The sequence below is a fragment of the Aythya ferina genome (assembly GCF_964211825.1).
Source record: "Aythya ferina genome assembly, chromosome: 35".
Taxonomy (NCBI): domain Eukaryota; kingdom Metazoa; phylum Chordata; class Aves; order Anseriformes; family Anatidae; genus Aythya; species Aythya ferina.
The window spans coordinates 698,748-722,669 of record NC_140332.1 but is presented as its reverse complement, the minus strand read 5'-3'; the positions used below and the strand labels follow the sequence as shown (position 1 = coordinate 722,669).

Here is a 23,922-nt window from a genome sequence, read left to right as displayed (position 1 = left end):
GACTGGGAGGGACTGGGGGAACTGGGAGGGACTGGGAGGGACTGGGAGGGGCTGGGGAGACTGGGAAGGACTGGGAGGGACTGGGGGGAGCTGGGAGGAGCTGGGGAGACTGGGAGGGGCTGGGGGGAACTGGGAGGACTGGGAGAGGCTGGGGAGGACTGGGAGGGACTGGGAGGAATGGGAGGAACTGGGAGGGACTGGGGGGACTGGGAGGGAACTGGGAGGACTGGGAGGAACTGGGAGGGACTTGGAGGACTGGGGGGGGAATGGGGAGAACTGGAGGGGCTGGGGGGGACTGGGAGGGACTGGGGGGAACTGGGAGGGAGTGGGAGGGGCTGGGGGAGTGGGAGGGACTGGGAGGGACTTGGGAGAACTGGGAGGGACTGGAGGGAATGGAGTACTGGGGGACACTGGGGGGAACTGGAAGGCACTGGGAGGAACTGGGGGAAATGGGGGGCACTGGGGCAACTGGGGGGGGCCTTGGGGGCACACGACAGGGGCCACAGGAGCACAGCAGGGACATGGGGGGGGGACATGGGGACACCAGTATGACCAGTGGCTGTCCCCAACACCCCCAGTACGCCCAGTCGCCCCTCCCCCCCGCTCCCAGTTCCTCCCAGTGCCCCCAGTCAGTCCCAGTGCCCCCAGGCAAAACCAGTTCCCCCCATGCCCCCCCCCGCCATGTCCCTGTGCCCCCCCGTCCTGATGGCCCCGTGTGCTTTATCTATTTTATTTTATTTTATTTTATTTTATTTTATTTTATTTTATTTTATTTTATTTTATTTTATTTTATTTTATTTTATTTATTAATATTTTATTTTAATATTTTATTTTATTTTATTTTACGTTATTTTATGTTATTTTATTTCTGTCCCAGGGCCATGTGGTGGCCGTGTCACCGATGTCACCCGCGGCTGGCCCCGTGCTGGGGGGGGGGTTGGGGTGGGGGTGGGGGTGTCACCGCTGTCCCCCTGTGCCCGGCGTCGTCCCGGTCCCCTCAGCCCCTGGGCCCCTGCAGGGTCTGACTGTCCCCATCCCAATCCTAATCCCAATCCCATCCTCGCCCCAATCCCATTCCCACCCCATCCCAGTCCCATCCCAGTCCCATTCCAATACAATCCTATTCCCATCCCCACCCCAATCCCATCCCAATCCCACCTCATCCCATCCTATCTCAACCCCAATCCCAATCCCAATCCCATCCCTGTCCCCAACCCCATCCCAATCCCATCCCCACCCCCATCCTCTCCCTCCCACTCCCCCAATCCCAATCCTACCAATACCAATACCACCCCATCCCAATCCCAATCCCATCCCTTCCAACTCCCATCCTCTCCCTCCCACAACCCCAATCCCAATCCCACCCCATCCCCAACCCCCATCCCACCCCAATCCCACCCCAATCCCACCCCAATCCCAACCCCAACCCCAATCCCACCCCCATCCCAATCCCAATCCCACCCCAACCCCAATCCCAATCCCACCCCATCCCCAACCCCAATCCCACCCCAATCCCACCCCAATCCCATCCCCATTCCCAATCCCAATCCCACCCCAATCCCACCCCAATCCCACCCCAATCCCACCCCCATCCCAACCCCAATCCCACCCCAATCCCAATCCCATCCCACCCCATCCTCCCCCAACCCCAACCCCAACCCCCATCCCAATCCCAATCCCACCCCATCCCAACCCCAATCCCACCCCAATCCCACCCCAACCCCAATCCCAATCCCACCCCAATCCCAATCCCACCCCAATCCTAACCCCAATCCCACCCCATCCCCAATCCCAATCCCACCCCAATCCCACCCCAACCCCAATCCCACCCCCATCCCAATCCCATACCCACCCCATCCTCTCCCTCCCCAACCCCAACCCCATCCCCAACCCCAATCCCACCCCAACCCCAACCCCAATCCCACCCCACCCCAACCCCAATCCCACCCCAACCCCAACCCTAATCCCTCCCCAACCCCAATCCCACTGCCCCCCGTCCCCGTCCCGTCCCGTCCCCGTCCCCGCGGGCGGCCCCCTGAGGCGTGGTGTGGGGCCCTGACTCAGGGCCACCGGCACAGCCAGAATTTCTGCCCCGGCCACGCGCCCGCGGCCGCCTCCGTCACCGGCACCGCGCCGGGGCCGCGGGTGGGGCCGGCACCGGGCGCATAAAAACCGGGGGAGGCCGCGGGGGGGGGGACACAAATGAGGCCGGAGGGAGCCCGGGATGGAGCCCGCGGGGATGGCGGTGAGGACAGGGCCGGGGGGTGGGATTGGGATTGGGATTGGGGTGGGGATGGGGATGGGGATGGGGATGGGGACTGGGATTGAGGATTAGGAATTGGGACGGGGACGGGGACAGGGACAGGGGCAGGGACTGGGACAGGGATTGAGGATTAGGAATTGGGACGGGGACGAGGACTGGGACTGGGATTGAGATTGGGGTGGATATAGGGACGGGGACAGGGATTGAGGATTAGGAATTGGGATGGGGATTGGGACGGGGACGGGGACTGGGACTGGGATTGGGATTGAGATAGGGACAGGATCAGGGACAAGGACAGGGATTGAGGATTAGGAATGGGGATGGGGACAGGGACTGGGACTGGGACTGGGATTGAGGATTAGGAATTGGGACAGGGACAGGGACATGGACAGGGACAGGGACAGGAATTGAGGATTAGGAATGGGGACGGGGACAGGGACTGGGACTGGGACAGGGACAGGGACAGGGACAGGAACTGAGGATTAGGAATTGGGACAGGGACAGGGATGGGGATGGGGACAGGGACAGGGACAGGGACTGGGATAGGGACTGGAGAATAGGGATTAGGATGGGGATGGGGACAGAGATGGGGACAGGGAAGGGGATAGGGACAGGGACAGGGACTGGAGAATAGGGATTAGGATGGGGACAGGGAAATGGACAGGGACAGGATGCAGATGGGCGTGGGGACAGGAACAGGTATAGGGGATTAGGGATTGGGGATTAGGATGGGGATGAGGATGTGGATGGGGATGTGGGGGTGGGGACCAGGGCAGGGATGGGGACAGGGACAGGGATTGGGATGGGGATGGGGACAGGGAATGGGAATTAGGGTGGGATTGGGATGGGGATTGGGATGGGGATGGGATTGGGATGGGGACGGGGACAGGGACGGGGTGTTATGGGGTGTCTGTGTTGGCCAGTGGTTCCCAGTGTCCCCAGTACAGGCTGTCCCAATGTCCCCAGTGCCTCCTTCCCAGTGGCCACCCCTGTCCCCAGTACAGGCTGGGCTGTGGTCACTGGTGCCTCCAGTCCCAGTATCTCCAGTCTAGCCTGGCCACAGCCACCAGTGTCCCCAGTACAGGTGTTCCCAGCATCCCCAGTTCAGCCTGTCCCAGTGTCCCCAGTGCTCCCAGTCCAGCCTGCCCCATTCTCCCCAGTGTCCCCAGCGTGGCACAGCCCCCAGTACCCAGTAGGCCAGTCCCCACCCCCCCACCCCAGGCTATCCCAGTCCATCCCAGTCCGTCCCAGTTCCCCCCCCAGCCCCCCCATTGTCCCTATTGGGGTGCCCAGGAGGGGACGTGGGGTCCCTGAGGACCCCGGGGACAAGGATGGGGGCTCCCAAAGTGCCCCAAAACTGCCCAGCATCAGGCAGCGCGGTCCCCATGTCCCCAATGTCCCCATATCCCAATGTCCCCATGTCCTCAATGTCTTCATGCCCCCAATGTCCCCACATCCCTATGTCCCCATATCCCAATGTCCCCATGTCCCTGTGTCCCCATGTCCCCATACCTCCAATGTCCCCATATCCCAATGTCCCCATGCCCTCAATGTCCCCATGCCTCCAATGTCCCCGTGTCCCCATATCCCAAGGTCCCCACGCCCCCAGTGTCCCCATGGCCCCATGGCCCCATATCCCAATGTCCCCATATCCCTCTGTCTCCATGTCCCCCAATGTCCCCATGACCCTGTGTCCCCATATCCCAATGTCCCCATGTCCCCAATGTCCCCCCCATGCCCCCAATGTCCCCCCCATGCCCCCAGTGTCCCCATATCCCCATATCCCAATGTCCCCATGCCTCCAATGTCCCCATGTCCCCATGCCCCCAGTGTCCCCATGGCCCCATGTCCCCATATCCCAATGTCCCCATATCCCTCTGTCCCCATATCCCCATGTCCCCATGCCCCCAATGTCCCCATATCCCCATGTCCCTGTGTCCCCATGTCCCCACCCCCGAGATTCCCCATGCCCCTGCCTCCCCCTGGCCCCACATCCCCCCCCGTCCCCCCTGTCCCCCCCTGTCCCCCCCGTCCCCCCCGTCCCCCCTGCCACCCTCCCCTCTGTGCTGCCAGGGGTGCTGCTCGCCCACGGGCTCGTGCGAGGAGAGCCGGCCCTGCCTGTGCTGCGCTGAGGGGGGGCAGGGCGGGGGGCAGGGCGGGGGGCACCCCTGCACCCTCTGGGACAGCGACGCCGTGGAGGGGGACGCCGCGGAGCACGAAGGTAGGGGCACGGGGGGGGGTAATCCTCTACGGCCCAGAATGGCCTGTGTAGCCCATCCCCACCCCAATCCCATCCCCAATCCCAATCCCATCCCCAATCCCATCCCCATCACATCCCAATCCCATCCCCATCCCATTCCCAACCCATCCCATCCCAATCCCAGCCCCAATCCCATCCCAATCCCAGTCCCAGTCCCAATCCCCATCCCATCCCATCCCCAATCCCATTCCCAACCCATCCCCATTCCAGTTCCCATCCCCATCCCAATCCCAATCCCATCCCCAATCCCATCTCATCCCCATCCTTGTCCCAGTCCCAGTCCCAATCGCAATCCCCATCCCTATTCACATCCCATCCCCAATCCCATTTCAATCCCAATCCCACTCCATCCCAATTACTTCCCTATCCCCATGCCATCCCAATCCCATCCCCATCCCAATCCCATCCCCAACCCCATCCCCATCCCCATCCGCATCCCATCCCATCCCCAATCCCATCCCAAATCCCATCCCATCCCTAATCCCCATCCCCATTCCAGTCCCAGTCCCATCCCCATCCCATCTCCATCTCCATCCCATCCCCATCCCCATCTCATCCCCTCCCATCCCATCCTAATTCCCATTTCCTGTCCCCATCCCACCCCAATCCCACCCCATCCTATCCCCAATCCCAATCCCATCCCATCCCCAAATCCCATCCCCTCCCATCCCGTCCCCACCCCATCCCATCCCCAATCCCAATCCCACCCCACCCCAATCCCAACCCCATCCCCACCCCAATCCCACCCCCTCGCGTCCCCCTGCCCCCAGGGGCGCTGACGGAGGACGACGTTTACTGCCGCTGCCTCTCGCGGACGCTGTGCCACACGGCCACCCCCGTCACCGTCGGCTTCTACGCGCCCTGCAGCCACCGCCTCTACTCGCTGCTGGACAAGGTCACCGGTGCGTGCGGGTCCCCGACCCCTTCCCCGTCCCCCCCCCGCCTCCTCGGGGTCCCCGGTGCCGCGGTGACCCCGTCCCCGTCCCAGGCTTCATGCGGGAGGAGGCGGCGCGGCGCGAGGAGCGGGAGCTGCAGCGGGGCCAGGCGAAGCCGCGCAGCGCCGAGGGCTGGGGGCTGCCGCTGCTCCTCTGGTACCTGGCCTTCTACAAGCCCATCATCACCGAGCTGCACCTGCGGAGGAAGAACATCGGCTTCATCTTCATCCGCTTCAGCGCCTGGCAGTACGCCGGCTGCGACAAGCTCTGGGCCGGGCTGGTCACCACGCTCTGCTCCAGCGTCCGGCACCACTTCGGGGCTCTGCCCCTCAGCGTCTACCACGTCATGGGCGCCCGGCCCCGCTTCGCCTCGGGTTTCAGCCAGAAGGAGTGGGTGCTGAAGCGGGGCGCCTGCCTGAAGCTCTGGGGGCTGCTGCTGGTGCTGGGCGCGGGGCTGGGGGTGCTGCTGGCGGCGCTGCTGGTGCCCGGGCTGAAGGAGCACCGGGCGCTGAAGGTGGTGGGCAGCACCGTCACCTCGCTCTCGGGCTCCGGGCTGGTGCTGGGCGCCCTGTCGGTGCTGAAGAACCTGCTGGTGAGCGAGAAGCAGAAGATCGAGCGGCTGACCAACAGCGAGAAGTTCACCAGCCAGCTGGGCTTCATGAGCAAGGTGCGCGGCGAGGTGGAGGTGCTCATCGGCTTCCTGGCCTTCATGGAGATCTTCGAGCGCCGGCGGCTGCGCGTGGTGCTGGAGATCACCAGCCTGGACCTCTGCTACCCGGAGAAGGTGGCCGGCGTCCTCAACGCCATGAACACGCTGCTCTCCGACGCCAACGCCCCCTTCATCTTCGTCCTGGCCGTGGACCCCAGCGTCATCGTGCCCTGCCTGGAGCAGACGGGCTGCATGAAGGGCCTGGCCGACAACGGCTACCTCTACCTCAGCCGGACGGTGACGCTGCCCTTCTCCATCCCCCGCATGGGCTCGCGCTCGCGGCTGCAGTGCCTGGAGGCGGCGGTGCAGACGCGCGAGGACCTGATGTACCGCGTCATCACCGGCAACGTGGAGCGGCGGCGGCGGCGCGCCAAGGACCGGGGGGCGACGGCGGCACCGCCGCGGCGCGAGGTGGCGGAGGAGGAGGCCGTGCGCTGCATCCACGAGGCTTTCCGCTGCCTCCACGACGGCGCCGACCTCCTGGCCCGCTACCTGCCCTCCAACGGCACCCAGCTGCGCCGCATCGTCAACACCGTCCCCGTCACCCTCCGGCTGCTGCTGCACCGCGGCGGCCGCCCCCAAGGTCCCGCGCCCCGCGCCGCCGCCGCCTGGGTGGTGCTGGCCGACCGCTGGCCGTGCCGCCTGAGCTGGGTGCTGCAGTGCCTGGAGGACGCGTGGCAGGCGCGGCCGCCCCCCGGCTTCGAGGAGCGCTCGCTCTGGGACGTTTTCCGGCAGCACCTGGCCGAGCTCTGCGCCCTGCGGCAGCCCCTGCACAACGCCCTGGGGCTGGACGAGGACCCCGAGCTCTTCGAGGCTTTCCTGGCCCGCGATTTTCCCTTCACCGCCCGCGACGCCCGCGCCCTGCTCCCCGTCACCGTCAACCTGGACCACTCCATCCGGCACAAGATGGGGCTCCTGCGCGGCCTCGACCGCCTGGCCAAGGAGGCCGCCGCCGCCGCCAAGGTGTCCCGCGGGGTGCAGTGTCCCCACCCCGAGTGACGGAGGGGACGGTGAGGGGCACCTCGGCACCCCCCGAGGGGGCACGGAGCTGGGTGGCAGCGGGGGTGGCCCTCGGACCCGAGGGAGGTGGCAGGAGGGGGGCCGTGAGCTGGCGTCTGGTGAGGTTTGGGATCTGGGTGGGGATGGGGTGGGGACAGGGAGAGAATGGGGACAGGGATGGGAATGGGGACAGGGACAGAAATGGGGACAGGATGGGGACAGGGACGGGAATGGGGACAGGATGGGGCCAGGGCCAGGGATTAGATGGGAAAGGGACAGGCCAGGGACAGGAACGAGGTTGGGGACAGGGACAAGGATTGGGACAAGGATTAGATGGGATGGGGAGAGGATGAGAATGGGGACAGGATGGGGACAGACGGGAATGAGGTTGGGGACAGGGATGGGGTCAGGATGGGGACAGATTGGGGACAGACAGGAATGAGGTTGGGGACAGGGATGGGGTCGGGGACAGGGACAGGACGGGGACAGGATGGGGACAGGGACAATCCCTGTCCCCCTGTCCCCAGGAGCCACATCAGAGGCTACAACCAGCACCAGGAACTTGCGGAGTGGACGGCGCTGGGGAGGGTCCAGGGGAAACTGGGAGGGACTGGAAGAGACTGGGGGGGACTGGGATGGACCAGAGGGGACCGGGAGGTCACGACCCCCCCTGAGGCCCCAAAAAGGAGCACCCCAGGATGGCCGCGGAGCCTTTGTGGGGACAAATCCCCCCAGTCCCTCCCGGGGGACTCTGCCACCCATGGGGGGGGGGGGATGTCAAGGGTGCGACCCCCCCAGGGACCCCTCCTGCGATGCCCTAATAAAGCTGTGAACCCATCCTCTGTGTCTCCACCTAAAATCATTTTTTTGGGGGTCCAAAAACTCAGCCTAAAGCGGTGCCAAGCCGCTGATGTTGGTGCTGGTCCCAATTCCCTGGGAAATCAGCCCAAAGTGGTGCCGAGCTGCTGATGTTGGTGCTGGTCCCAATTCCTTGGGAAATCAGCCCAAAGCGGTGCTGAGCTGCTGGTATCGGCACTGGTCCCAGTTCCCTGGGAAGTCAGCCCAATGTGGTGCCGAGCTGCTGATGGTAGTGCCAGTCCCAATTCCCTGGGAAATCAGCCCAAAGCGATGCTGAGCTGCTGATATCAACACCAGTCCCAATTCCTTGGGAAATCAGCCCAAAGCGGTGCCAAGCCACTTCGCTCGCCCCTGGCACACGGGAAGGCGACGAGGGCAAAGCCCCAGGGTTTGGGCACATTCCTCTCCCTCCTCACCCCATTTCTCCCCCCAAAACCCCCAAAACGGGCGGATTTGGCCCCGATCCGGAGGCGGCAGGCAGGAGGCGGGGGTGACGAATGCGGTTCTCGTTTAATAGAAAACAGTGTTAACAAAAATACACGACGGAAAGAAACGACCAACGCGAGCCAAGCGCCCGCCGGCCCCCGGCCTTAGTGTTACCGCGCAGCTCCCCGCCAGCCCGGGCGCGCGACGCCCGCCCCGGCCCGCGCCCTCGGCTCCCTGATAGATTTATTGCACTTTTCAGAAAAAAAAATAATAATAATAATTATAATTATCCAAGCCCCGCGCGCGTTCTCCCCCCCCCCGCCGGCCCCTGAGAAAAGCCAGCGCCGCTCCCGGCGCGAGGAGGGCAGGGGCAGGGACGCGGCGACCCCGCTCCTCTCCCCACGGCCACGAGCGGTGCCCTATTTTTGTGTGTTTTTTCTTTTTTTTTCTCATTTTCCAGCAGTTTTTTTGTGTTTTTTTTTTTTTTTTTGCAGGCCAGGAGCAGCTCAGAGAGGTTGCAAGGTTAGCCTAGGAGGAATTAAATTCTACACCGTCCTCTACATCCCCACCCGGTTCTTTGCAGCTCACGATAAATAGATACCAAAAACGAAACAAAACCGGAAAAAAAAAAAAAAAAACAACCAAAAAAGAGGAATTTTTAAAATAAATAACCATTGTGGCTGCGGAGGCAGCCTGTCCTGGGCAGCTCGTCGGGTGGCACAGGCTCCTCCGTGGGCGATGGCCCTGTAGTGTGTGGCCGGTGCCCCCCCCCCGGCCCCGCTGCGGGCTCTGCCCCGGGGAAGGAGCGGGGAGAGCGGCCGGGAGGGGGGGGAAGCGGCAGCTGGGGGGGGGGCACGGGGGGGAAGCGCCCCTCGTCCTGGAGCCCGAGGTTCGGGATCGTGCGGAGCGGGAAGAGAACGAAGCCACGCGGGCGCCGGCCGCAGCCTCCCGGATACGGGGTCTGAAAGAGAGGGGGGGGGGAGCGGCGCTTTGGGACCCTCCCAGCTTGTTCGGGACCCCCCCAGCTCATTCGGGACCCCCCAAGCTCGTCAGGAACCCCCCAGCTTGTTTGGGACCCCCAGCTCCTTTGGAACCCCCAGCTCATTAGGAAACCCCAGCTCGTTTGGGACCCCCCAGCTTGTTTGGGACCCCCCCAGCTCGTTTAGGACCCCCCAGCTCGTTTGGGGACTCCCCAGCTTGCTTGGGACCCCCCCAGCTCGTTTAGGACCCCCCAACTCATTTGGGACCCCCAGCTCATTAGGAACCCCCAGCTTGTTTGGGACCCCCAGCTCCTTTTTTGGGACCCCCCAGCTCCTTAGGGACCCCCATCTCGCGCCCCCATTCCCATCGGGGCCGGATCCTGCCCCCCCTGACCCCCCCTCACCTGCGTCACAGCGGCTCCTGCCCGGTGTCCTGGCTGGCCTCTAGGAGCAGCTCCTCCAGTTCCTTCTCGTTCTTGGAGCAGTTCAGCTCTGGAAGCAAACGGCCGCGGGTCCGGGGGGCGCCCAGCGAGGAGCTGCCCCCCTCCCTGTCCCCGTCCCCATCCCCGTCCCCGTCCCCTCCCCGTGAACCACATCAAGGGACGGCTGCGCGCTGCCGAACGCGCCCGGGAGGCTCTGAGCTCGGAGCCTCCCTGCAGCTATCCTTAATTTCGGCCTCTCCACGCGCCTAATTAAACGGATTTCAAAGGAATTTCAAAGCACTGAAGGGCAGCGGCGCAGCAGGCTCCAAATTCCCATGGAAAAAACCCCTCTGCGGCTCACAGCGGGCGATTTGAAGGACCCTGGGGTGGGGAAAAGGGCTCTGGACCCCCCCCCGGGGGGCGTTTAGGGTGCAGGGCCGGGGGCGCGGGGGTCTTACCGTGCTCGGCCGCGCAGCTCCCCGCTTTCCCATCGCCCTCCGGAGAGGCGTCGGGCAGCGCTCGCGCAAAATCCGTCTTCAGCCCGTTGGGGAGGGCCTGGCCCTCGCAGGGCAGGGGGCTGCCGAGCTCCTCGGGGCTCGGCGCCGCGTCCACGCCGCCGGTGGAGCCCGGAGCCGCCCCGTTGGCCCGTTTCGGGGACCCGGAGGCCGGCGTCGGGGCCGGGGGCTCGGGGGGTTTCGCGGCAGGGCCGTCCCCGGCCTCCCGTGGGCACGCGGTGGCGGCTGCTCGCTCCGGCAGGCTCTCCACGCGCGTCACCACAAAGATTTTATGGCCTCGCCCGGGGCTGGAGACCGAAATCCTCCGCTCGTTCCCCTGGGGGGACGCGGAGGGGCTCCCCGCGGCGTGCTGCGGTGCCTCGGCATCGCGCCCGGCCCTCGCCTGCTCCGGGGACGCCGCGGCGGCGGTGCCACCGGAATCATTTTGTCCCCGCGCTCGGCTCAAGTCCTTCGTCGCCAACCCCGCGTCCTCCTCCTCATCCGTGTCCGAGTCGGAGTCCGTGGCGCCGGCGCCGTCCTCCGCCGGCTCGGCGGCGCCGTTCTCCGAGGACACGGGGCCCTCCCCGGCCTCCTCGCCCTCCTCCGGGGTGGAGGCCGCGCTGTCGTCCTCCCCGGGGCCTTCCTCCAGGGCCTCCGTGACGGTGATCTCGGGCATGGAGGCCGACTGCTGCAGCTTCTGCTCCTTCTCCTCCTTCTCTTTGGCCAGGATGAAGTTGCGCTTGCAGCCGTTCTGGATCTCGGCCAGCAGAGCCTTCTGCGTCTCGATGAAACTTTTCACCTGCGGCAGGGAGAGGAGAGGAAGGGTCGGTGGTGGGAGAAACGGGAGCTGGAAGCGTTCCTCCAGCGGCAGCCCGGGGACACCCAGCCCCACCGCTCGTGTCCCAGGCTGGGAGCAAGCAATCCGGCCACCCGGAGTGACAAGGAGCTGTGGAAAGAGCAAGAAACAGCGCAAGCAGCAGTGGGCAGCCTTAAAGCCAGAGCCTTGGGCTTAAAACACCAAGCCCACAAAGTTCTCCAAGCAAGAGGAGACACCGACACCTTAAATGTGCTTTTTCCCTCCTCTCCTGCTGGCCAGGACCAGCCTTTCCCCACAAAACCCCCAAATTGCCCCAAAATTGAGCTCCTGGGGGGGTTTCTCCTCGGAGCCATCGCCGTTCCCGTCTCGGAGGCCGAGGGTTGGGGACTTACGGACTCCTTCTTGGGCTCGCGGTCCAGGTCGAGGCGCAGCAGGGAGTGGTTGACCTTGAGGGCCAGGGACAGCGCCATCAGCCCCCCCGTTTTGATCTCGTTCTCCCGCAGGTCGAGGCGCAGCAGCCGCGGGCTCTCCGCGATGAATTCCGCCACCGCCACGGCACCTGGGGGGGGGGACACGGGTGAGGGGACACCCCGGCGGCAAAGGTGGCTCTGCCAGACCCCAAAAAAGGGCGTTTTTGGGGCAAAACCGAGGCGATCTCCTGGAAGGAAGGCTCACCTTCGCAGGTCAGCTTGGTGGAGGCCAAGCCGAGGCGCAGCACGGAGCGGTTCCCGATGAGGCCGTTCTTCAGGTTGCGGACGCCCTCGTTGCCGATGGGGTTGTGGCCCAGGTTCAGGGTCTCCAGGCTCTGGGCGTGAGGCTGTGGGGGGGGAAATTTCAATTTTGGGCTCCGTCCCGAAGCCCGGCGAGGAGCTGAAGGGCGTGGAGGGGGGGAAAAGGGACGGGGGGGAGGCACGGCGAGGCGGTGGGACGGAGAAAAAGGGGGCAGAGGAGGGGGGTGAGGGCGAGGAAGCCGCACTCACCAGCGTCATCCCCAGGTACGCCATGCCCGAGTGAGTCAGCTGGTTGTTCCACAGCACCAGGGTGACCAGCCCTTTGCGCTGCTCCTTCAGCCCCTCGCAGATGTATGCCAAGCCTGGAGGAACGACAGCGGGGGGGGGGGTCAGGATTTGGGGTTTTCCAAGGTGGTCCGGCCCCCCAGTTGCACCGCCCCGACACCAGCGGGTTTTATCGCAGCTTTTCTGGCTTTGCTCTTTGCCCCACGGGGCTGGAAGACCCTCAGGGGGGAGAACGGGGCTGAAATCAGCCCCTCTGCAGAGCGGGACGTGGGCACGGGGGGGGATTTGTGCCCCACGTTTTGGGAAGGAAGCGCTTCCGAACCCCACTGAGCCTCAGGCTGGGTGAAACCCGCAGCTGCTGCACAGCAAACACACAGGCAGGCATTAACCTCTCAGTGTACACATTAAATCAGTGCCAGCCTCTGAAATGGGGGAAAAAACGCACAGAACGGAGCTTGGAGGGCATGGGGCCTGAGCAGGGGGCTGGGATTTGCCCCCGCGCCCGCACGGGGACGGGAGAAGCGCAGGAAGAGGCAGCCCACGGGACGATGAGTAAGGCTGGCTGGCCTGCTTCTCCCCGGGCCGAGGGCCGGGGCCGCTTCCCATCGCTGTAAACATATTTATTTTGATAAGCACGTCGAATCCCCGGGCAAACAGGGCGGCAGGAGCCCGCAGCAACACCTCGCGGGTGACGCCGGACACGTCGAGCCCAGCGCCGCTCGCGATTATTCAGTGCCCAGAGACGCACGGGCCGTGCCAGCTGACCTGCGAGGTGGCAAATTAATATTTGCACCTTAGGGTGGGACCCGTCCGGAAGCACGGGCGTCCACCCCAGCACCGGCCGCGGCCGAGCCAGGCACGCTGGGGCTGCTTCCATGCCCACGAGGGCCACGCGCGGCGCCCGGAGCGGCAATCGCGCCGCCGGGAGGTGCCCACACCTAGAATTAGCTGCTGTCGGAGCCCGGGGTGGGGGCGTTTCGTAATTTCTGTTTTGATATCAGAGCTGGCCTCCCCGCTCGGCCACGGTGAGTGGGATGGAGAGGAGAAAAACCAGCTCGGAGCTGGAGGAAAACCGGCCGGAGGCTCAAGGAGCCTCACGTGCCGCCAGGTTTTGACCCTTCCCGAAGGTTTAAGCTGCGTTTGTTGTGGCTCTGCCTGTGTGGGGGGGGTTGGCAGCACGCAGGATTAAATTTGGGGTGAGATCAGGGGGAATTGGGGAAATGCAGAGCGTGGTGGTGCAGACAGATCTCTCCCGTGCGGCTGCGGCTCAGGGCAGGCAGCAGGGTCAGGACCCTTGGCACGAGGGACGCCACCTCGGCGTCTCTTTTCGCTTCGGTTCACCCCAAAAAGCTGCCACAAAGCGCCCAAAGGGCCGCAGCCTGGTGAGAAATTGGGCAGGGAAGGGCAATTCGCTTCTCTTTTCTCCCCCAAGCCACAACCTGGGAGTTTTTCTTCCTCCTTGCACGCGGCCGAATGGCCCGAGCGGCTCCGCAGGGGCAGAGGGAGCCTGACCTGAGTCGAGGATGTGGTTGTTCCTCAGGTCGAGGATCTGGATGTAGCAGTTGAACTTCAGGAGGTTGCCGAGCTGCGCCGAGTCCTGCAGCCCGTTCAGCTTGTTGTCAGCCAGGTACAGCTCGCGCAGGTTCATGTTCATCTTCAGCGCCGTGGCTGATGGCAGACAACAGCGGGGGGCTCACATTTAGCAGGTAAAAAGCCCTCAAATTCATTTTATCCCCCCCAAAAACCACCGCAGACAAGAGGCGAGAGGCACTCGGACCCCGTGCAGCTGAGCGAGGGCGAAAAACCTTTAAGAATTCTCCCCCTTGGCACAGTTTGGTGGCTTTCCGGGGGGGGTCAGCGCCAGCAGCACGTGTGCCCGCGGTCGTTTTCCCAGTTGGGCTGCCCTAACGAGCAATTAAAGCCCAGAAACGTTGCCCTGCCATCACAACGCCTCCGTCAGCTTAAGCCGGGTGACTGACTCCTAATTCATTAGCTTAACGACCGGGCACCGGCCTCCGCCCTCCTCCCCGCACCCCCTAGCGGGGTCCCCGGGTTTTTGGGGGGGGTCACCAGTCACCACTCACCCAGCAGCATGAGGGGGCGCCCCGAGAGGCTGGCGTTCTCCAGGTGCAGCACCACCAGGCTGCTGCTGATGCGCAGGGCACGGGCCACGAAGGGGGCCGAGTGGTCCAGCAGGGGCGTGTTGCGGGCGTCCAGGTACTGCAGGCAGTTGGTCTGCGGGGAAAAAACCCCAAAATCACGTTTTTTGGGGCACCCCAGGGGGTGTAAATAAGGGGCGAGGAGCCAGGAGGGAGCACCCCGAGAAGCTGGCACGGTGCTGAGAGGGATCCCGCCAGGCACAGGACCTGCAGCTGGACCTGATTCCAGCACAGCCACCCCGGCAGCCCCTTTATTGATCATTTTTGGCTCTGTACCTGTCACTTTTAGGGCTTTTAGGGCTTTTTGCCTCTGCACGCCCCTCCACGTGGCCACGAGCTGCCCCAGGGGCTGAGCCCAGCCCCTCTGGAGCTCCACCAGCCGCTTTATGGCGAGGGGCAGAGCACAAAAGCAGCAGGAGAGGAGCTGGGGGGGTTCTTCCACCAACCTCCCCTTCCCATTAGGAGCTTTATCCCCTTCCTAAACTCCCCCAGAGGCCCTAAGCCCGGATCCAGGGGCAGATCCAGAGGCTGACCCCATGAGCACGCAGCGAACCACAGCCCGCGCTGCTCTGCGGGGCTCTGCGCTTCTGAGGTCTTGCTCCTTGGCACCAAAAATGCTCAAAACGCACCAAAACGCTCAGAAATCGGTGCCCTAATTCAAAGGGGACAGCCCCGTGCCGTGTTTTGAACCCGGGGAAGGTCGTGCCAGGACTGTTCCTGCAGAGGCCACGCTTCCTCACCCTGCTGGCACCAAGCAAAAGGCCAGAAGCTCCCCGGGATCGAAACGACCGATGATAACGAAGATTTTGGGGGGTGAAAAAGAGCTCCTGGCTCTGCCCGGGGGCAGCTCGGAGCAGGCACGTGGCTGATGGACGCTGTGTACCTGGGGAGGCCACGAGAACGCCCAAACTTGGGGATTTGATGAGCTCTGTGTGCTTGGAGATGGAAAGCGGGTCTGCAAGAGGGAAACTGGAAGGTGGGAGAAGAGGAAAACTGGAGAAGTTCCACCTTTGGTGGCTGGAAGTGAGTGCAGACAGGGCAGGGCCTCTGTTTGGAGGGCATCACGTGTGGTGATGAAGAATTCCGCGTGCTGAATTTCAGACCCAGCTTCAGAGTGCTGCAGGGGGGCAGGGGGCTCCCCTGCATCCAAGGACAAACTCGGGTTTTGCTTGGGTTTACAAAAACAAGCCAATATTTTGGGGAGGCCACGGCTGTTTTCTCTACGAGGAACTTTTGGATTCGATGAGGAATTTCTGAATTTGGTGAGGAAACTTGGATTTGACACAGGACTTTTGGATTTGATGGGAAGACTTTTAGATTTGAAGAGGAAATTTTGGGATTTGATGAGAAACTTCTGAATTTGATGAGGAAACTTGTGAATTTCATGGAGAACTTTTGGATCTGACGAGGAAACTTTTGGATTTGATGAGGGAATTCTGGATTTGATGGGGAAACTTGGATTTGACACAGGACTTTTGGATTTGATGGGGAAGACTTTTGGATTTGAAAAGGAAATTTTTGGATTTGATGAGGAATTCCTGAATTTGATGAGGAAAATTGTGAATTTGACAGGGAACTTTTGGATCTGACATGGAAACTTTTGGATTTGATGAGGGAATTCTGGATTTGATGGGGAAACTTGGATTTGACAAGGAACTTTTGGATTTGATGGGAAGACTTTTTTGGATTTGATGAGAAATTCCTGAATTTGATGAGGAAACTTGTGAATTTGACGGGGAACTTTTGGATTTGATGAGGGAATTCTGGATTTGATGGGGAAACTTGGATTTGATGGGGAAACTTGGATTTGATGGGGAAACTTGGATTTGACAAGGGACTTTTGGATCTGATGAGGAATTTCTGAATTTGATGAGGCAACTTGTGAATTTGACAGGGACGACTTCTGGATTTGAAGAGGACTTTTTTGGATTCGATGAGAAATTTCTGACTTTGATGAGGAAACTTGTGAACTTCATGGAGAACTTTTGGATCTGACGAGGAAACTTTTGGATTTGACGAAGCTCAGCTCTTCCTAGAGGGCGAAATGCCCACCTGCATGCTCCAGCCACGGACACTTTGCTTGGAGCCAGCCCCTAACCAGGGGTAAAGCTCCGTGGGCAGCCCCTGGGGGGGCTTTTTGTGTTTAAAACCTGTGCCCACAGGGGCAGGGAGTGAGCACGAACCTTCCTCATCATGTGTGCAGCCGCCTGCCAGCCCCGCGTGCCGATGTGCTTGTTGAAGGAGATGTTGAGGTGCGTGGCCGACTCGTAGTACTCGATCATGTCGAACAGCGCCGAGGCGCCCTGCGGAACGAAGGCATGGAGAAAAGAGGCGTTAAAAGGGGATAAAAGGTCAAAAAAAAATAACAATTCGTGGCCAGGCCTCCTCCTCTCAGGCAGGAGGGGTGTGAAGAGCGTCGCTGTGGCCCTGCTTGCAACACCCAGTGCTGCACCCTGGTTTTTGTCCTAATTTTTCTCTTTTTTCCTCCTATTTTGCAAACGCTGGTGCTGCTGGAAAGCGGCAGGGATGGCAAAGCTGCCTTCGGGCAGAAACGGTGGTGGAAGCACCTTGGAGCAAGGGGCCGTGGGGTTTTGTAGGGCACAATCGCTCCTGTTGGTTTGGAGAAGGGGAAAAGGAGGCTTGGAAAAGGGGGAAAGGAGGCTTGGAAAAGGGGGAAAGGAGGCTTGGAAAAGGGGGAAAGGAGGCTTGGAAAAGGGGGAAAGGAGGCTTGGAGGAAAAGGTTTGGAGGAAAAGGGGTAAAAGAAGTCCGGAGGAGAAGGGGTCAAGGTGGTTTTGCTGCGCTGGGGCACAAGCAGCTCGGTTTGAGCCGTCCTGTTTCTGAGCAATCCCAGTAAAAAAAAAAATGTACAAAAACCAGGGCTGGGAGTGAAAGGGCCGGGCAGAGCAGGACCTGTGCCTGTGCAGCGCCCCCGGAGCTGCCTGCAGCAGCAGGGGACCAATTTGCTTAATTACATAACGAGCCTCTTCGGGGCCAGACGAGCCGAAACGTGCACCGGGGCTGAGCCACGAAGCGTTTGCTGCGAGGTTTCCAGGAACGAAAGCACGCGGAGGGACCTGGAGGACTGGAAAAGGGCAGCACGAGGAGCAGAGAACAGCTCCTGGGGGAACGCGGCGCCGCAGGAAGCCACGAGGGGAATTTGGGCAGGCTTGCTGGCCGCCGGGTGAGTCAGGGGCCGGCTGAGGCGGCGTGAATCAGCCCTTTTGGTACGGGGACGAGCGTGGTTCTGGCCCTGAACGAGCTCCTGCTGAGGGCTGGGCTCCCAAACCTCCCTCCCACACCATAGCTGAGGTGGAATTCATCTTTCCTGCAGCGGGGTTCGGAGGAGCACGCGGCAAGGAGGAGCCGGGGAGGGTTGGGGCTCGCTTCGGTGGATAAAAGGGAGGGTTTTGGGGAGGGAGAGGGGCCGAAATCCGGCCCCGCGCGGGCACCCGTGGGTGCTGCTGGAAGGGAAGGTGCAAAACCCCACCTGGTGCTCTCCTAGAGGCACGGGATGAGCTTGGGGCACTCTGTGGGATCCCAGTCCCACGTAATGAGGCTGGACAGGAGGCACAGCGCCGTCTGTCCCCCAAAACAGCTCCATCTGTCCCCAAAAACGGCCTCCTCCTGCCCCACTGGGCACCTCACGGGGGACCCAAATGCTGGGACATGATGGGGTCAGGGGGAAAACGATGCTGAGTGCAGCCACAGCCACGAATTCCCCCCTTAACCTCTCCTGGTTGGATACCACGGGGCCTTGCTGAAGAGCAGGGGGAAAAAAAAGAGGGAAAAAGGGGAAAAAAGGGGAAAAAGGGGGAAAAAAAAGCAGCAAGGGGCCACGGCAGCGCAGCTCCAGAGGCAGGGGTGGGATGGGGATGGATGGCACGGGGAGGACACGAAGAGAGGGGATGCTGCAGAGCTGGCAGGGGGATGGGATGGAGAAACCAAAGTTTGATTTAGGGTAAAAAAGGGATGAAACTTTGATTTTGGGGAAAAAAATAAGAGGGCACGGGGAGCCAGGGGTCTGAGAGGAGAGGGGCAGGCAGGGGGCAGGCAGCTGGGGACAAACCGGGCACTGTGGTGGGTTCTGCTCCGCTCTGTTTGATGAGCACAGCGCTGGAGCAGCTCTGACAGCCCAAAAAAAAGGCTTTTTAACCATTTCCTTGGGTTTTACACCCAGAGCACACAAACGGTTGGGTTTGGAGCAGCACCCACAGAACCAAACGAGGTTGTGGATATGAGGGGGAAAGGCACGGGGCACCCCACAAAGATCAGAGCCCTGAAAGTGCCAAAAACCCCAAAAAGTTTTTGTGGAACTGAATTGGGACCGAGGAGACTTACGTCTTCATCCAGGCTCGTTTGCTCCAAGTCGACGATTTTGAACTGGACCCGCTTGAAAATTTCCTCCAGGGCCTCGCAGGCCTTGTAATCCAGCTTCTCCCCTGGGGCAGGGAAAAAAAAAAAACAAAAAAAAGGGGTTCGGAGCTGTCGGGGCGCACACCAAGGCGAATTTCTCCTCCCTGTGGCCCAGAGCCCCCCCAAAAACCCAGCTGGGGGGAAATTCAGAGCCCGATGCCAGATGTGGGAATGAATTTGTCTTCACTTCCCATCCCAGGGCAGGCTCCAGCACCAAACAAGGTGGAAATCCACCCAAAAACCAGCACGGGAGCCCCCAAGACCCTCATCCTGGCCAGCCGTGAGCCACCAGAATGCTGTTTTTTCACCCAAACCGGGATTCCTGCGGCTGTTTTCCAAACGAGCCGGCCCCTCACCACCATCAGCCCCTCTCCCACTGCGCCCCGATCCCTTTTGCCACACAAAAACACCACGCAGCCAAGGCTGAAAGGGGAAGAGTTGGGTTTGTGGGGTTCATTTTAGGGAAGTAAAGGGACGAGCTGCCTCCAGACCGTTTTTCCAAGACCTGGGGCTTTTTATTTGCTTATTTCTCTGCTTATTTCTCAGCAGATGCTCTGGAAAATCGTGGCTGGCTTCCTTCAGCTGGTGACACCCGGCCCTGGAGGACATTGCTTTACCCCAAACCCTTTCCCCCCTGCGCAGAGGCGAGCAGCAGAGGCTGAGGGTGCTTGGTGTGGAAGGAGCAGGGGGGAAATGGGGGCAGCAGGAGGCTCAAAAAGGGATCCCAAACGAGTGTTTGTCCCCTAGGGAGCAGAGCCTGGCTCCAGCTGGCCCCAAAACCCCACGGATATTGCCCAAAAGGCAGCAGGATTCGTTCCCCTGGTGGCAGGGGTTACCTTTCAGGTCCAGGCAGTCTATCCTGGGGGCCAGATCTTTGAATTCCTGTAAAAGACAGAGCAGGAGTTTGGCACGCGGGAGGAAGGGAGGGGGATTCCAGCACCGGAATGAGGAGATAACGCAGAAAATCGGGTAAATTTTGACGCCAAAAAGAGCTAAATCTTTACACTTTGTGCCTGAGGACTGAGGTTTGAAGCGGGCCTCAGATCCACGCTACGTGCCCGGGGCAAAGCTCGGCTCAGCCCCGCTCTCCCTGCAGGCACGGGCACGTTTTCTCATTAAAAAAACATCCCAGGGCCAAACCGCTGGGACAAGGAGCCCGTCGGGGCTCCTCCTTCCCTCCTTCAGCTCCCAGGCTCGGCGTCAGCAGCAAATTAAGCAGAAAGCTGCTGCTAATTAGGCTCCCTCGCCGGTGGCGCTCTGCAGCCGGCCAGGAGCCTTTTGTGGGGTTGGAGCAGGAGGGTTGGAGCCGATCCCATAAAATCCTGGGCGAGGGGAAGGGCTTTGGGGTGCCCCACCTGGATCTGCTTCAGCAGCTTGGGGATCTGCTTGCAGTTGAGCTTCTGGCAGGCTTGCTTGTAGGCGCTCACGATCTCGTCCACCGTCACGTTTTGGGCTGGAAAAGAAGAAAAGGATCCCCGTGAGGGCACGGGGCGGCGGGCAGCCCCCCTCGCTCGCCCCCCAGCCCCTCGGATTCCTCGTTTTTGGGTTCGCTCACGCTGGATTTTCACCCCAAAAATGTTCACCAGAGGTCTGCCAACCCCCGAGGCTCTGTGACTCAGTTTCCCCATCACGGGGGATCCGACCCAACGCCAGCGAGGGGAACCCAAAGCTTCTCCAGGCGGCCCCGTCCAGGCCTCACCGTGCTCAACGCATCCGATTTCTGCCTTCCACCCAACCCAAACCTCTCCTTTTTCACCCTAAAACCCTCTGCCCCGAGCCTGCTCAGCTGCAGGCTGCGCAAGCCCAGCTCTCAGCAGCTTCTGGCTCCGTTTTGGCTCTTTCTAGGGTTTTTATCCCCTTTTCCTGACCCCTTTTTCCCCTTCCCAAGCCACGGCAGCGAGGTTTTCGGGCAGCAAACACCAACAGTAAACTGTGCGCACCCCCACGGCGCCTCTCAGCCACGCAGGACCTAAAAACAGCTTTCTTGCCCCAAAACCTCGGCTGGTTTTTAACCCCTGGGGGCTGAAAACCGAGCTGGGGTGCTTCAGCGGGCAGAGCACACGCGACACCGGCCCTGCGGGGGGGTTACGGGGGGGTTTGGGGGCGATTTCCTTGGCCTCGTTGCAACCTGAGCTGGGAACCTGAGCTGCAGGGAGGGAAATAATCGCGGTGGCGAGGGGAGCAGCAGCTCCCAGCCACGGCCCCGCTCCCCCAGAGCCTTCCTCCTGGCTTCTGTGAGCACTGGGGGTGCACAAAACCCCCCAAAACGCACAGAAAACCTCCCAAAATGCACAGAAAACCCCCCAAAACGCACCCAAAACCCCCTAAAACGCACCCAAAACCCCCAAAATGCACCCAAAACCCCCAAAATCACATGCAAAACCTCCCAAAACGCACCCAAAACCCCCAAAATGCACCTAAAACCCCCCAAAAACGCACCCCAACCCCCCAAAATCGTACCCAAAACCCCCAAAAAGGCACCCAAAACCCCCCAAAAACACCATCGGATTCCCCCCTGGCGCTGCTTTGAGCGCCCCGAGCTGCAGTTTGGGGTTGGTTCTGATGCCGCCTTGTCCCCAAAATTATTTATTTCTCCTGGCACACCCCAAGGGGGGGAATCCTGAGCCCCCCCCGCGTGTTTTTCCCCGGGGTTTTGTGCGGTGACGTTGCTGTAACACGACGGGGATTTATAAAACGCTCGGCACCAGCAGCCCCTCGGCCTTTTTGCTCCCCCTGCACCCCAAAAAATATCAAATAAAAGGAAAAAAGGAGAGGGGGGAGCTCAGGAAACAGCCCCCCCCCCCCAAATGCTCCTGGTTAATGGGGGGGGGATTTCTTCTGGCTACGCCGACCCCGTTCTGCACCTCTGCTAATCTGGCCGGGCAGAGCAGCTCCCTAATTAATCTCTTCGTTAACCGAGGAGCTGATTAGGGGCGGAAGAGCCACGAGGGCGTTCCCCAGCCACGAGGATCCCGGATCCCAGATCCCAAATCGCAGCGAGCCAAAGCCATGGAGGCAAAGCCAACGAGGCGTTCCTCGTTAACAGTTACTCATTAACGCCCTCGTTAGCTGCCAGGCTCGCGGCGTGACCGGGTGCTCCTGGGGAGGAGGAGGAGGAGGAGGAGGCTGCCTTCGGCCTCGCATCCTCCGAGGTGGAACCGAACCCGGCGCTGAAAGGAGAGCCTGGGGGATAAAGAATGAAAGGAGGGGAGGTAAAAAGGTGGTGGAAAAAGGAGGCAGCGAGGGCTGAGCGCCACGCCGGGCTTCGAAAAGGCTGGAATCCTCCAAAAATCACCAGTCCCGGTGCTGGGATGGGGGTGAAAATGAGGAGAGAAACGTTAAAAAGCAGCGGGGAGCTCGCGGCCACCCCGGCAGGAGGGAGCTGGAGGGAAAAGTTGGGGGGAAAAATAAAAAGCAGGGCAGAAAGAGGATGGAGGAGGCGACGCTCAAAAACCCCAAATCCCAGAAATTTGACAGCCCCATGGAAAGATTTGGGGCAGAACCGCGCGTTTCTGGGTGGTAACGCTTCACGTTTCTTTTACGAAGAGGAAGAAAAAACTGTAAAAAGTCAGAAAAAGCTGCCAGCGCCCTCGGCTGCCTCCTGCAAATCCCCAAATCGCCCTTTCCAGCCCCAATTCGGCCTCGGGGGAGAAGCTTTTGCCCCGAAACCGTGCGATTTAAGCGCTGGGATGAGATGGGGACGCCTCCCTTTCCTCCTCCTGGAACCCAGCGGGGATTTTGGGGTCCCCCCAACAGAAACCTGCCCCCGTTGGGGTTGAAGCCGTCACCCCCTGTCCTGTCACCCCCCCCCCCCCCCCAGCTTCCCAGGAGACCCCTTTGGTCCCCCCGCAGCCTCTGCCCCGTTTAGGGTCGGGGTTTCCCCCCCCCACGACCCCCCCAGGTCCTCCCCCAACCGTTCACCCCCCGGTCGGTGCCCATTGGGGTCGCCCCCTCCCGGGAGCCTCGGCCCGGTCCCGGTCCCGGGTTCTGTGCCCGTAGAGCCGGGGGGCGGTGGGAGAACCGGGGCCGTTCCCCCCCCCGGGGCCTGATCCCAACTCTTTGGCCCCCCCCGGGGCTGTTTCTCCTCCGGTTCCCGGTCCCCGTTGCTTAACCCCCGGTGCCATCTCCCCTCCGGTTCCCGGTCCCCCCCCACTCACTCCCGGGGCCGGTTCCCCTCCGGTTCCCGCTCCCCACAACCCAACCCCCGGGGCTGGTTCCCGGTCCCCCCCGCTCAACCCCAGCCCCGTTCCCCCTCCGGTTCCCGGTCCCCGTTGCTCAGCCCCGGGGCCGGTTCCCCTCCGGTTCCTGCCTCACCCTCTCACCCCCGGTACCGATTCCCGGTCCCCCCCCCTCACCCCCAGGGCCATTTCTCCTCCGGTCCCCGTTACTCGACCCCCGGTGCCCCCCCCCCTCACCCCCAGCCCCGTTCCCCTCCGGTTCCCGTCCCCGTTCCCGTTCCCCCCCCCCCCCGGTTCCCGTTACCGTGTCTCCACGGATCCTTGGGCTCCACAGCCCCGGACACGATGTCCTCGTCTGACGGGAACGTCACCCGCTTCGCCCCGTGCCTCAGCCTCACGTCCTCGGGGGCCGCTTCGGGGCCCGCTTCACCGGGAACGGGGCCGGGAGGAGGAGGAGGAGGAGGAGGAGGAGGAGGAAGGGCGAGAAGCGGCGGCGGCGGCGGCACCGGGGCCTCGTCCATGGCGGGGCCGGGGCTGGGCCTGGGCCTCTCAGCGGGGCATGGCCGGGCCGGGCCGGGCCGGGCCGGAGCCGCCGCCGCGCACCGGGAGCGGAGCCGCCGCCACCGCGGCCTCAGCGCCGCACTTTCGTCACGGAGCCCCAGGCCGTCAGGATAAAAAAAAAAAATAATAATAATTTTTTGTTTCTTTTTACCACCAAAGGAGGAAGGCGTCGAGCTCTCGGCTCGTTTTGTGGTGTTTTTATTTTTTTTTAATTTATTTGTTTTTCTGCGGGGGCAGCGGCGCGGCGAATCTGCGGAGGCGAATCGGCGGCTGTAGTGGAGGGGGGGAACCAGCAGCACTTTCGTCACCGGTGTGGGGGGGGGAGGGAAAAAATGGAGGGGGGGGCGGCGGGCACCGGGGAGGGGGGGAGGGGATGGGAAAGGGGGGAGGAGGCGGGAACCGGGAGGGGGCGGTGGGGGGGGGGGGGGGGG

General features: G+C 62.0%; 2 protein-coding genes across 2 annotated transcripts; one reads left to right on the top strand and one right to left on the bottom strand.

The window, feature by feature from the left end:
• Positions 1–2,239: 2,239 nt before the first annotated feature.
• NKPD1 (NTPase KAP family P-loop domain containing 1) lies at positions 2,240–7,230 on the top strand (the record flags this gene model as incomplete). Its single annotated transcript, XM_084502024.1, has 4 exons — positions 2,240–2,245; positions 4,337–4,484; positions 5,294–5,425; positions 5,512–7,230. 4 exons carry the CDS (start codon positions 2,240–2,242, stop codon positions 7,164–7,166), a joined length of 1,941 nt encoding a protein of 646 aa, XP_084358150.1. The 3' UTR covers positions 7,167–7,230.
• Positions 7,231–8,515: 1,285 nt separating this feature from the next.
• On the bottom strand, positions 8,516–23,675 carry PPP1R37 (protein phosphatase 1 regulatory subunit 37). Its single transcript, XM_084501948.1, has 13 exons — positions 23,235–23,675; positions 20,108–20,205; positions 19,589–19,634; positions 18,678–18,778; positions 16,522–16,641; positions 14,264–14,414; positions 13,692–13,847; positions 12,144–12,256; positions 11,839–11,980; positions 11,556–11,722; positions 10,311–11,145; positions 9,835–9,922; positions 8,516–9,411 (listed from the first exon to the last, which is right to left on the bottom strand). Exons 1-12 carry the CDS (start codon positions 23,449–23,451, stop codon positions 9,840–9,842), a joined length of 2,229 nt encoding a protein of 742 aa, XP_084358074.1. The 5' UTR covers positions 23,452–23,675; the 3' UTR covers positions 8,516–9,411; positions 9,835–9,839.
• Between the last annotated feature and the right edge of the window lie 247 nt (positions 23,676–23,922).